Raw genomic sequence first — 13,208 nt, 5'->3', positions numbered from 1 at the left:
AGATTTGTTGTGTAAATGAAAAGCACTAATTCCATCTTAAAGATCCTTAGAGAACTTTTGATTACAGCACAGCTGGAGACATTCCATGACTGCCAAAGCAGGTGATCTTGATCAGGTATTCCCTGTCCATCCTTAACTCAGGATTGGTCAGGTGGGGTCTTATCCCTGATAGCAAAGTTGCTGTTGCCTGGATGATAAATCCCACAATCAAAAGATGTTGATCAGATAAGATAACCTTCCTGAAATCCAGGGTCAAAGGACTCAGGGTCAAAGGGGATGGATGTAAAATGGAGGAAGAAATGCCAGGTTTTTAATCCTGCTTTCAGCCATCCATTGGACATTTGTAGGCAAAAGTGAAGAATGTAAATCCTTGTTACAGGATCCAATGGTGACAATGGCTGATCTGCTCTTAGTAAAGTTTACAAATAACTGGTTTACAGAATGAAGATTTTATGCTTTATCATTTTGCTGATTTGGTTATATTTTTCATTGTTTAAAAAAATCCTACAACAACTAGATTTATTTATTTATTTATTTATTTTGGTACCAGGGTTTAAACCCAGGAGTATTTAACCACTGAGCCACATCCCCAACTCTTTTTATCTTTTTAATTTTTATGTTGAGACAGGGTTTGTCTAAGTTGCTTAGGGTCTCACTAAGTTACTGAGTTAACTTTATACTTGGAATCCTGAGCCACTGGGATTATAGGCATGAACCACCCCACCTGGCTCATTCAAATTTTCATTTGTCCTAAGGTCTGTTTTTTGATGTTCTTTGTTTGTTTGATTTGTTGTTGTTGTTGTTTGTTTTATTTTCACCTCTAATTAAAATAACTATTGTTTTGCAATGATGTCATATGTTTTATTGGATTATATTCTCTAAAGCTTTAAATATCTGTTAGTCTGGATATAATGCTGTTAATCATGATTGTTGTCTTAAAATATTGTAGAAGTAACTAAACTGTTTTGCTAAGTTGCTAAGCTGTCTAATAATAATACCTTATATATTATTTAAAGTTATTTTGTATAATGTGTGCCATATCTCTGTAGTTAGTAAAGGGCAATCCTCCTTTACTTATTCTTCATCTCAAGACAGATTTCAAAATTTCAGTATAGGTGTGGAGAGCAGACTATGCCCTGCTCTGAGTTACTCTTTGATGTATAAAACAGCAGTTTTCAGGCTGTGTCTAAACCTGAGTTACCCCATTTTGTAAAGCAGTCATTTGCCATAAGGTATTCGATTTTGAGTTTAAGTGCTCAGGCAGAATGACTTTTCACTTTGTATAAGCAAGCAAACACCATCTGCCTGGCACAATCAATAAGGCACAAATTAATAAATTAATTAATTATGTTAATAAAAATGACCACCTGTAGAATTACTGAACTAATCAGAAATACATGGATGAATGAGTATATCAAATTCATATTTTAAAAAAAAACAAGCCAATGAATATGCCCTGGTTTTCTTCCTATTGTTCTCTAGGAGCCTGGGTATCAGGAGATCAGGTGACTCACAAGAGTACCAAGACAGTTGGAGGGTGCTGTCTTTTCTTGGGTCATGACTAATCTTAGACAGCAGGGTTAAAATACTGGCTGCTTTTTCCTTATCCCTTTTATTTCCTTGACTTTGGTCTCCAGATTTGGGGTTTAAGCATCCAGCGGGCCAGTATCATTAGTCTTGAAGTGTGAATTATGAGTTTTAATTTTAATGCCTATAATTTTACATTTATCCTTTCCATTTAATTAGGATCAGTATTAGCCCTGGAAGACAGCATCATATCCACTTGTCCTGTAGGGTATTATTGTCTTAAATTAAATTTTGCAAAAAAAAAAAAAAAAAAAAGCAATTGTTTAAAGTGAAATTAGCAAGAAGAAAAACATATTTGTTTTGCTAATAGCTTTGAACCAAGAAACATAATTTTATATATTTACTAAAGAGGAATAAAGAGATAATTTTTACACAAGAATAAATCAATTTTATTTAGAATGGCTGAAATTCAAACAATCTAAATGTCCAGAGATTGATGAATTGATAAACAAATGATGATGTATCCCTGTAGCATGCTCTTTTTAGGTCTTTAGGGAATAGACCGAGAAGGGGAATAGCTGGGTCAAATGGTGGCTCCATTCCCAGCTTTCCAAGAAATCTCCATACTGCTTTCCAAATTGGCTGCACCAATTTGCAGTCCCACCAGCAATGTACAAGTGTACCCTTTTCCCCACATCCTCGCCAGCACTTGTTGTTGTTTGACTTCATAATGGCTGCCAATCTAACTGGAGTGAGATGGTATCTTAGGGTGGTTTTGATTTGCATTTCTCTGACTGCTAGAGATGGTGAGCATTTTTTCATGTACTTGTTGATTGACTGTATGTCCTCCTCTGAGAAGTGTCTGTTCAGGTCCTTGGCCCATTTGTTGATTGGGTTGTTTGTTCTCTTATTGTCTAATTTTTTGAGCTCTTTGTATACTCTGGATATTAGGGCTCTATCTGAAGTGTGAGGAGTAAAGATTTGTTCCCAGGTTGTAGGCTCTCTATTTACCTCTCTTATTGTATCTTTTGCTGAGAAAAAACTTTTTAGTTTGAGTAAGTCCCATTTGTTGATTCTAGTTATTAACTTTTGTGCTATGGGTGTCCTATTGAGGAATTTGGAGCCCGACCCCACCGACTGTAGATCGTAGCCAACTTTTTCTTCTATCAGACGGCGCGTCTCTGATTTGATATCAAGCTCCTTGATCCATTTTGAATTCACTTTTGTGCATGGCGAGAGAAAGGGATTCAGTTTCATTTTGTTGCATATGGATTTCCAGTTTTCCCAGCACCATTTGTTGAAGATGCTATCCTTCCTCCATTGCATGCTTTTAGACCCTTTATCAAATATAAGATAGTTGTAGTTTTGTGGATTGGTTTCTGTGTCCTCTATTCTGTACCATTGGTCCACCCGCCTGTTTTGGTACCAGTACCATGCTGTTTTTGTTACTATTGCTCTGTAATATAGTTTGAAGTCTGGTATCGCTATACCGCCTGATTCACACTTCCTGCTTAGCATTGTTTTTGCTATTCTGGGTCTTTTATTTTTCCACATGAATTTCATGATTGCTTTCTCTATTTCTACAAGAAATGCCGTTGGGATTTTGATTGGCATTGCATTAAACCTATAGAGAACTTTTGGTAATATCACCTTTTTGATGATGTTAGTTCTGCCTATCCATGAACAGGGTATATTTTTCCATCTTCTAAGATCTTCTTCTATTTCTCTCTTTAGGGTTCTGTAGTTTTCATTGTATAAGTCTTTCACCTCTTTTGTTAGGTTGATTCCTAAGTATTTTATTTTTTTTGAAGATATTGTGAATGGAGTGGTTGTCCTCATTTCCATTTCAGAGGATTTGTCGCTGATATACAGGAATGCCTTTGATTTATGCGTGTTGATTTTATATCCTGCCACTTTGCTGAATTCATTTATTAGCTCTAATAGTTTCTTTGTAGACCCTTTTGGGTCTGCTAGGTATAGAATCATGTCATCTGCAAATAGTGATAATTTAAGTTCTTCTTTTCCTATTTTGATGCCTTTAATTTCTTTCGTCTGTCTAATTGCTCTGGCCAGTGTTTCGAGAACTATGTTGAACAGAAGTGGTGAGAGAGGGCATCCCTGTCTTGTTCCACATTTTAGAGGGAATGCCTTCAATTTTTCTCCATTCAGAATGATGCTAGCCTGAGGCTTAGCATAGATTGCTTTTACAATATTGAGGTATGTTCCTGTTATCCCTAGTTTTTCTAGAGTTTTGAACATAAAGGGATGCTGTACTTTGTCGAATGCTTTTTCCGCATCTATCGAGATGATCATATGGTTCTTATTTTTAAGTCTATTGATGTGGTGAATAACATTTATTGATTTCCTTATATTGAACCAGCCTTGCATCCCAGGGATGAATCCTACTTGATCATGGTGCACAATTTTTTTGATGTGCCTTTGTATCCGAGTGGCCAGAATTTTATTGAGGATTTTTGCATCCAAGTTCATTAGAGATATTGGTCTGTAGTTTTCTTTCTTTGAAGTGTCTTTGTCTGGTTTAGGTATCAGGGTGATGTTGGCCTCGTAGAATGAATTTGGAAGTTCTCCCTCTTTTTCTATTTCCCGAAGTAGCTTGAAAAGTATTGGTATTAGTTCCTCTTTAAAGGTTTTGTAAAACTCTGCTGTATACCCATCCGGTCCTGGGCTTTTCTTAGTTGGTAGTCTTTTGATGGTTTCTTCTATTTCCTCAATTGATATTGGTCTGTTTAGGTTGTCTATATCCTCCTGACTCAATCTGGGCAGATCATATGACTTAAGAAATTTATCTATGCCTTCACTATCTTCTAATTTATTGGAGTATAAGGATTCAAAATAATTTTTGATTATCTTCTGTATTTCTGAAGTGTCTGTTGTGATATTGCCTCTTTCATCGATGTTCATAGCAGCACAATTCACAATAGCTAGACTGTGGAACCAACCTAGATGCCCTTCAATGGATGAATGGATAAAAAAAATGTGGCATTTATACACAATGGAGTATTACTCTGCATTAAAAAATGACAAAATCATAGAATTTACAGGGAAATGGATGGCATTAGAGCAGATTATGCTAAGTGAAGCTAGCCAATCCCTAAAAAACAAATGTCAAATGTCTTCTTTGATATAAGGAGAGTAGCTAAGAACAGAGTAGGGTCGAAGAGCATGAGAAGAAGATTAACATTAAACAGGGATGAGAGGTGGGAGGGAAAGGGAGAGAGAAGGGAAAATGCATGGAAATGGAAGGAGACCCTCAGAGGTATACAAAAGTACATACAAGAGGAAGTGAGGGGAAGGGGAAAAATAATACAAGGGGGACAAACGAATGTCAGCAAAGGGGGCAGAGAGAGAAGAGGGGAGGGGAGGGGAGGGGAGGGGAGGGGAGGGGGGATAGTAGAGGATAGGAAAGACAGCAGAATACAACAGACACTAGTATGGCAATATGTAAATCAATGGATGTGTAACTGATGTGATTCTGCAATCTGTATATGGGGTAAAAATGGGAGCTCATAACCCACTTGAATCAAATTGTGAAATATGATATATCAAGAACTATGTAATGTTTTGAACAGCCAACAATAAAAAAAAAAATAAAATAAATACGTATTTCTTTTAAAAAAAAAAAAAAATGATGATGTATCCAAACAATGAAATACTACTCACTGGTGGAGATGCAACAATTACTTATATATTACATAATTAGGATAAATTCCAAAAGTGTCACACTGAATGAAAAAATCCAGAAACAAATAATACACACACTTCATGATTCCATTCATGTAATATTGTAGGAAAAATAATTCATGCTGATAGGAAGGTAACAGTTGCCAGTGGCTGGGAGTGATGCCAAGAGAAGTTATTTGAAAGAGGCATGAGAAAAGCATTTTGAGTTAGGGAAAAGTACAATAACATGATAGCAGTAATACACAATAAATATTCATTAATACCAGCTTAATATATGTTTAAATGCTGAATTTTGTGGTATTCAAATGATACCATAATGAAATTGATTTTTTTTAAAGAAGAGAAATGATGCAGTTATAAAAGTGGGGTGAAAAGGGATGTAGTGTACTAATTAAATCCCCAGTAGTTAATGGCACCAAATCATTAATAGAGGACATGATCAACTGAGGATGATTGTTACAAAAAAAAAAGTACAATTAGTTTTTTGCTACATAAAAATAGGACATCAAGAGATGTCAGCAAGAAGGCAGAAGAGGACATTCCAATGCTCATATAAATATCAATTTAAACAGCTATGCATATATAAAATACCTCCATGAAAGGAAAGCGGGTGAGAGAATAGAGCACTTGGGTTTAGTGCAGAAATAAGAAAAAATGGGTTTTAAAAGTGTAGAAAAAACAAATTTTCATCACATGGCTGACCACACCCCTGAGACCTGGACAGAGATACCATATATATGGTGAAAGAGAAGAAAGTGAGCACCAGACTTTGCTCTGGACCCACCACTAGGCAGGCCCATCTGGCCACAAATTCCATACCAGTGTCTGTGGACTCCTGTGGAGCCCACAGAGAAGCCCCAGTGCCAGGCCAGATCCTGGCCTCCAGGACTGTGCAGTGAACTCAGTCTCCATGCCTGTCCACTACCAGTCAACCTCAGTGGCCTTGGGATCAAGCCTTTTCTTAGCACCATATAACATTCTCAGCAGTGTGAGGATCCCAAGACCAGGTCAAACCCTGATGATCTTAAGTTCTGTACCTGCTCCAACAGGTACAGGTTGGTCCCATGGTCATGGGCACCAGAGGACTCAAAGTCTAGGCATGTTTTAGCAGATCAGTCTCCAGGCCAGCCACCATGGGCCCAGCAAACACATCCATCCCTGTAGACTCAAGCTCCAGGTCTACCCCTGTTCCAATTCAGCCCTCATGAACTCAGAGTCCAGACCCAGCTCAATGGACTCAGGCACCAGCTCCATCCCAGCAGCCTGGCAATATTCTGAAGACTCAGTCTTAATGCCCATCTCAATACCAGGCTTCAGTCTGAGGTCCCCTGAAACTAGGCTCCAGGGCCATCCCTACACACTCATACATCAGGTTCACCCCAGAGGATCCAGGTATAGGCCCACCTACCTGCTAACCCAGGCACCAGGCTATCCTGCCCAAGGACTCCGGAAGCAATTCCAACCTTGGGACCACACCAGAAGGCTGGGTCAATATCTCTGGACAGGCTGACTGCTAAAGGGTGTTCCCAGACAAAGCCAGACTACAAAGACTAGAATGAGTTACTTCATCTTCAAATGTGCAAAAATCAATGTAAGGAAACAAGAAACACACACACACACACACACACACACAAATCAAAGAGATAAAATACCACCCCCCCACACCAAAAAAAAAAAAAAAAAACCCTACAATAATCTCCCAGTAGCTGACCCCAAAACATGGACATATATGAACAGCCTAACAAATAATTTGAAATAATTTCTTTAAGAAAGCTCTGTAAACCTCAAGAAAATAATAATAATAGAAATGTTCTAATTTGGGGTGAAAGATGAATATCCAAGTACATAAAGATAAAAGTTCTCCAATCAGATTCAATCCACACAAAACTAACCAAGACATGTAATAACCAAATCATCAAAAATCAAGCACAAAGAGAGGATTCTGAAAGCAATAGTAGAGACTCCAATGACACATGAGGAAGTTCAAGTAATTCTAGCATGGATTTTTCATAAAATGCTTTATAGGCCAAAAAAGAATGTGACAACATATTTGAAGTGCTAACAGAAAAAAAAAAAATCTGTCAACCAAGATTACTGTGTCTTCAAAGCTGTCCTTCAGAAAAACAAAAGTGGGTGGAGTTCATTACCACCAGACCTTCCTTATGAGAAATGCTAAAGGTAGTACTGCAACTTGAATTAATTAATTAATTTCATTTGCCCATTGTTTTTATGTTTTTAATTAATGAATGATATGAAAATATAGGAAAGTATAAAAGTAAATACAAACTCAGAATACCCTAATAATATCATCATGGTGTTTCAATCATATATATTTTAAGTATCAATGTTAAAAGGCAAAACTATAAAAAAAATAGTGTTTTTCATTAACTTTGTGGGAGAGTGGAATAAAACTACAGTTGATTTTTTAAAAGGATTTTCTTAAGCATAGTTTTTTTTTTATGCAATCAAATTTAAGCCACTACAAAGTTAAAACAGTCTGTTATAGAAGATTTCTTTTAAGACTCATGATATCAAGAATGTACAGATCTATAATACAATATGAAATGAAAAGTAAGGAATCAAAAGTATACCTCTAGAGTAAATCACTTAATCAAAAGGCAGAAGGCAAGAGGGAAATAAATAAACAAAGTATCTGCAAAGCAACCAGAAAAGTAATTTTAAGAATGCAGAAGTAGGTTCATACCTATCAAATGATAACCTTGAATATAAATAGGTTAAATTTTCCAGTTAAAAGATAAAGAGTGATTGAATGGATAACAACAAAAACAAGACCCTTCTACATGCTGCCTATAAGAGATTCAATTTATGTATATGGGCACAAATAGACTGAAAGTGCATGAACACACACACAAAAAAAGATATTTTATACTAATAAGAATCAAAAGAGAGCAGGAGTAGCTATACTTGGATCATATGGACTCTAAGTCAAAATTGCCAAAAGAGAAAAAAAAGGTAATGATAAAGGGTCAATTCATCAAGATAATCTAAAAATTATAAAATTATATGCACCCAAAATAAAAGCACCTACATACATGTAAAGCAAATATTATTAGACTAAAAGGAAGACAGAGGCTGTAATACATTAACAGTAGCAAATCTTAATAAGAACAGATCAACAGAGAGAAAATGAATAAGGAAACATAGGACGTAAAGTAAACTTTAGACAAAATGGACCTAACAAAAATATACAGAACATTCCATCCAACATCAGCAAAATACACATCCTTTTCAAGTGTGCAAGGAACATTCTCCAAGGTACATTATATGTTAGGCCTAAGAACAAGTCAACAAATTTAAGAAACCTGAAATCACAAAAAGTATATTTCTTGAGGGATAAAACTACATACTTACAACAGAGGAATTTCAGAAAATTCACAAATACATGGAAAATAATTAGCATGCTTCTCATAAAAACAATGGGCAAATAAAATTTTTAAAAATAATTTTTTAAAAATATTAGGATAAATGAAAATCAAAGAACAACATAATAAAACTTATAAGGTAAAGGGGAAAAAGCAGTTCTAAGAGGAAAATTTATAGCAAAGAACACTTGTATCAAAGACAGATCCAAATAAACAATATTATCACTCAGAGAACTAGAGAACAGTAACAAAGATATTCAAAGTTCTCAGAAGGAAGTAAATAATAAAGACGAGAGCAAACATAAGTAAAATAAAGACTAGAAAGTTTAAAATACCAAAAACAAAACAAAACAAAAAACCCTAAGAATAGGTATTTTAGAAAATAGAATCCATGAACTTTTATATATACTAAGAAAAAGGATGAAAATGAAAAAGACAATATTACAATTGATAGTACGTAAATACAAAGGACATATTCTGAGTAATTTTAAACCTGTAATTATAAAACAAAAATAGATAAATTTCTAAAAAACATAAAAACAACAAATACTGAATCGTGAAGATATAGAAAATTGGAAAAGATTAATAACAAATAAGGTGATCAAAAGAATTCCATAAAAGAAAAGCCCAGGACCTGATAGTTTACCACTGAGTTCTATTAAACTTTTTAAAAAGAAAATACTGACAACATCCTCAAACACCTCCAAAATATTTAAGAAAAATGAATATTTCCTAAGTCATTTAAAGAGCTTGTGTTATCCTGATACTTGGTATATTGGCTTTGAGCCAGACAAGGACACTGCAAGAAAAAGAAAGTTGTAAGTCAATATCCCTGGTGAATGTAGTTGCAAAAAATCCTCAGCAAAATACTAAAAAAACTTAGCTCAATAGTGAGAAAACAATCCAATAAAATAACTAACTAAATTATATCCATCACTAACTGCTTCATTCATCTACTCCTCAACAAAGCATAATATCCTGGAATATAACCCAAAAGAGAATAAACCATCAAACTAGGGACTGTGAGGAACACCAAGATATATACTTTTTATAAGATGTGTCCTCCTTAGAAGTGTGCTTCCAGTAAGACAGTAGAGACTTCCATGCACAAGTACTATAGTATATGTCATGATAGCCTGGTACTTTAATCTTTATCAATAGAATTTCTTTAAAAGCTACTATAAGCCAGGAATTACTCTTGGCCCTAATAATCAAAAGGTGAATAGAATACATAAACAAGATAATAATAAATCGATGATTGTTATTAATAAGTTGTGATAATTGGGGCTATCAATAATTACTAGGAGAAAAAAAAGACGCAATTTAATTGGCATAGTCAAGGAACTCTTGCTACTACCCCAACCCCCGCCATCTTGCATAGTATCCTGTGACTTAAAAAGGAATAGAAAATGCTTCCAGGTGGAGTTATTGGGAGAAAGTGTGTTTTGGATGAAATTATAAATAATAGAGATATTTGTTTAAATGATTGGTAGGATATAAATTTGAAATTAAGGAAATGGTCATAGTGGAGGTATATAGCCAGGAACCAAGCCCTATCTAGGGAAGAATTACTTAGGGTTTCTACAGGACATAGGTTATAAGATAGATAATACACAGAATATTTAATACAGCAATTACCAAATAATCATAGTTAAAGGAATAGTGTGTAAACCAGAAGTGTTTTTAAACAGTATAAAAAATAAAAGCAGTAATTTAATACTTTAAACATGTAATTTCTATTTTTTCTAACTCTAATTGCCATATTACTAAAATTTTTATTCCTTCCCACAAAACATAAATTTTTATATTTTTTATCTGATTATATTTTCTAAATTTTTATAAAAATGTTCCTAATGTTATGTTAAGATAATTTTATGTTAAATAATCTGTCATGTGGACTTCTTCCTAGAAAAAATCTTTTTGGGATATTTCACCTTTTGAATAGAATAAGGAATATAAACTGGGATTAAGAAACTGTATCTTCTTTCTAATATGAAGATAAATTGGCTTTAGCCCATGCAGCAGGTGACAAAATTAAAATTAATTACCAACAGATCTGGAGATAAGACACCATTTCATCATGATTATATATCTTTGTCAAAATGAGAATAATGTGAACTTATATATTGGTGATGATGTTTTATTAAAAAGAACAAAAAAAGGCCAAAATCATAAGTTAAGAGGTAAGAAAATGAATGTGTTCCTAGTCCCTTTGTGATCCATGGTCACTCGGCTGCGTTGTCAAGGGGGATAGAGACACAGAATCAACACACAGACTCCGGGAGTTGGTGAGAGAATTGGCTGCAGACCCACCTCAGGTCATCGTCTAGTAGCTCTGTTTATTTTTGGAATACACACAACTATTATAGGGTTCGAGTTGGGCGTGCCTGTCAATCATACATAAGCAAGACAATATCCATAAGCCAATCATCTTTTGCCTAATGTAACCACACTGTGAGGAAACTCTAAATATTGCTGTCCTGGCAGAAAGCAATCTAGAAGGGTCTTTGGCTCTTACTGAGTCAGGGGTTTCATGCCCTGAAGGCCCTGACTCTCAGTTTCCTGGCCGGGCAGTTGGGCAATGATAACCACAAGTGCTGAGGTTGTGGTTTCACCCCATTCTGCAGGCGCTCCTGTCAGGCCTGAAGGAAGGTGGATATTTCAGGCACTTCTGAGCTGCTAGTAGCTGCTAGCTGAGACTGAAAGTTATTCCATCAAGAAAAGAGAAATATGACAAGAGGAGCTTCTTTCACATTCTTCCACATATAGGAAATAAAGTACCAAATGATGAAGGTCATCAAACAAATATTACATGGAAGAGAGCCACCATCTTTGGAAAGAGGATAAAGAATGGAAAACATGTATAAGAAGAAAACATCTAAAACGAGTAAGATTGATGTCTCTCATGTGGAACTAGCAAAAGCTCAAGAATGCCAGGTCCAGTAGTCTACACCTGCAATCCCAGCAATTAGGGAGCCTGAGGCATGAGGATGGCAAGTTTGAAGCCAACCTCAACAACTTAGTGAGACAGTATCTCAAAATAAAAAATTTAAAGGACAGAGGAGTTCAATCCCTAGTACCAAAAAGAGGAGGAAAAAAGAAAGCAAGCTCGACATCATGTACTTTTGAGGTAGAGTGTGCCAATTCTTTCATCTCTGTCCTAGCATTTCAGGCAGTTTTTGAGTGTCAGGAGAAACATCTGATTGGTGAAAAATTCTAATATAAGATTACTATTTTGAGATTACATATCAAAATAGTGATTATCCTTAATCTTATCCTTAACATTACATATCAAGACTTGGTGGCTGCCACTTTCTCCCTATTGTCTTCATAGCCTCTTTGATGTCCTTGTTCCTCAATGTGTAAATTATAGGGTTCAGCATGGGAGTAACAACACTATACAATACTGAGATAAGTCTGTCTTTCTCCAATGAGTAAGATGAAATGGGCCGCACATATGTGAAAATGGCACTACCATAATAGAGAAGGACAATGACCAGGTGGGAGGCACATGTAGAAAAGGCTTTGCATCTCCCCTCTGAGGAGTGGATCCTCAAGATGGTGGAGATTATGTAAAGGTAGGAAAGGACAATGCACAGGAAAGGAGTCCAACCAATGAAGACTCCAATGGACAGCAACACCAGTTCATTGCCAGAAGTGTCCCCACAAGACAAGATCAGCAAAGGGGGTATGTCACAAAAGAAGTAATTAATCTGGTTGTTGCCACAGAATGGCAGACGGAATGTCAGTACTGTATGCACCACTGAATTGAGGAAACCACCAGTCCAACATGAGGCTGCTAACTGATTATACAGAGCCTTGTTCATAATAACTGAATACCTTAAGGGTTTGCAGATGGCAATGTAGCGATCATATGCCATTGCTGCCAGGAGGAGACACTCTGATCCTACAAATAAAATGAATGCAAAAAGTTGAGCCACACACCCCCCAAAGGAAATGCTCTTCTTCTCTGATACAAGATGTACCATCATCTGGGGGACATTGGTGGTGGTGTAGCAGACATCAAGAAAGGCCAGGTTTCTTAGGAAGTAGTACATGGGTGTATGTAGGTGTGGATCAGCCATAGTCACCAAGATGATGAATATGTTTCCTCCCAAAGTACATATATAGGTCAGAAAAAAGATGGTAAATAGTAAAAACTGCAATTCATTCAGGTCAGAGAATCCCAAGATGATGAAATCAGATATAGCTGTTTGGTTCTTTCCTTCCATAATGTTGTCCGGTTTCCTCTGGGGAGTTGGGCAAAGAGAAACATAGATTACAATAATCATATGCTACAGTAGCAATGGTCTGCAAAACAGGAAAGCAAATGTTACAAATAAAATATTACCATCTATATCTGGTAGTAAACCACAGGAGCAACACTCATAAACTATGACTCATACCGGCCACCCAACACATATGTAAAAAAAAAAAACTTCCAGTGTTTCATTTGAAAATCATCTCCCTGTATAAGATATAGCACTGAACATTTTTAACTAAAAGCAAATCACTAGGGTTGGGGTTGTGGCTCATTGGTAGAGCAGTTGCCTCGCATATGTCAGGTACTGGGATCAATTCTCAGCACCACACATA

General features: G+C 35.9%; 1 protein-coding gene across 1 annotated transcript; it reads right to left on the bottom strand.

Annotated features, from left to right (window-relative positions):
* Positions 1-11,896: 11,896 nt before the first annotated feature.
* LOC139706254 (olfactory receptor 5V1-like) lies at positions 11,897-12,844 on the bottom strand. The gene has a single exon (XM_071613958.1). It carries the CDS (start codon positions 12,842-12,844, stop codon positions 11,897-11,899), a length of 948 nt encoding a protein of 315 aa, XP_071470059.1.
* Between the last annotated feature and the right edge of the window lie 364 nt (positions 12,845-13,208).

Source organism: Marmota flaviventris, chromosome 6 (assembly GCF_047511675.1).
Source record: "Marmota flaviventris isolate mMarFla1 chromosome 6, mMarFla1.hap1, whole genome shotgun sequence".
NCBI lineage: Eukaryota > Metazoa > Chordata > Mammalia > Rodentia > Sciuridae > Marmota > Marmota flaviventris.
The sequence above is the reverse complement of the archived record's forward strand: the minus strand, read 5'-3'. Positions and strand labels throughout refer to the sequence as shown.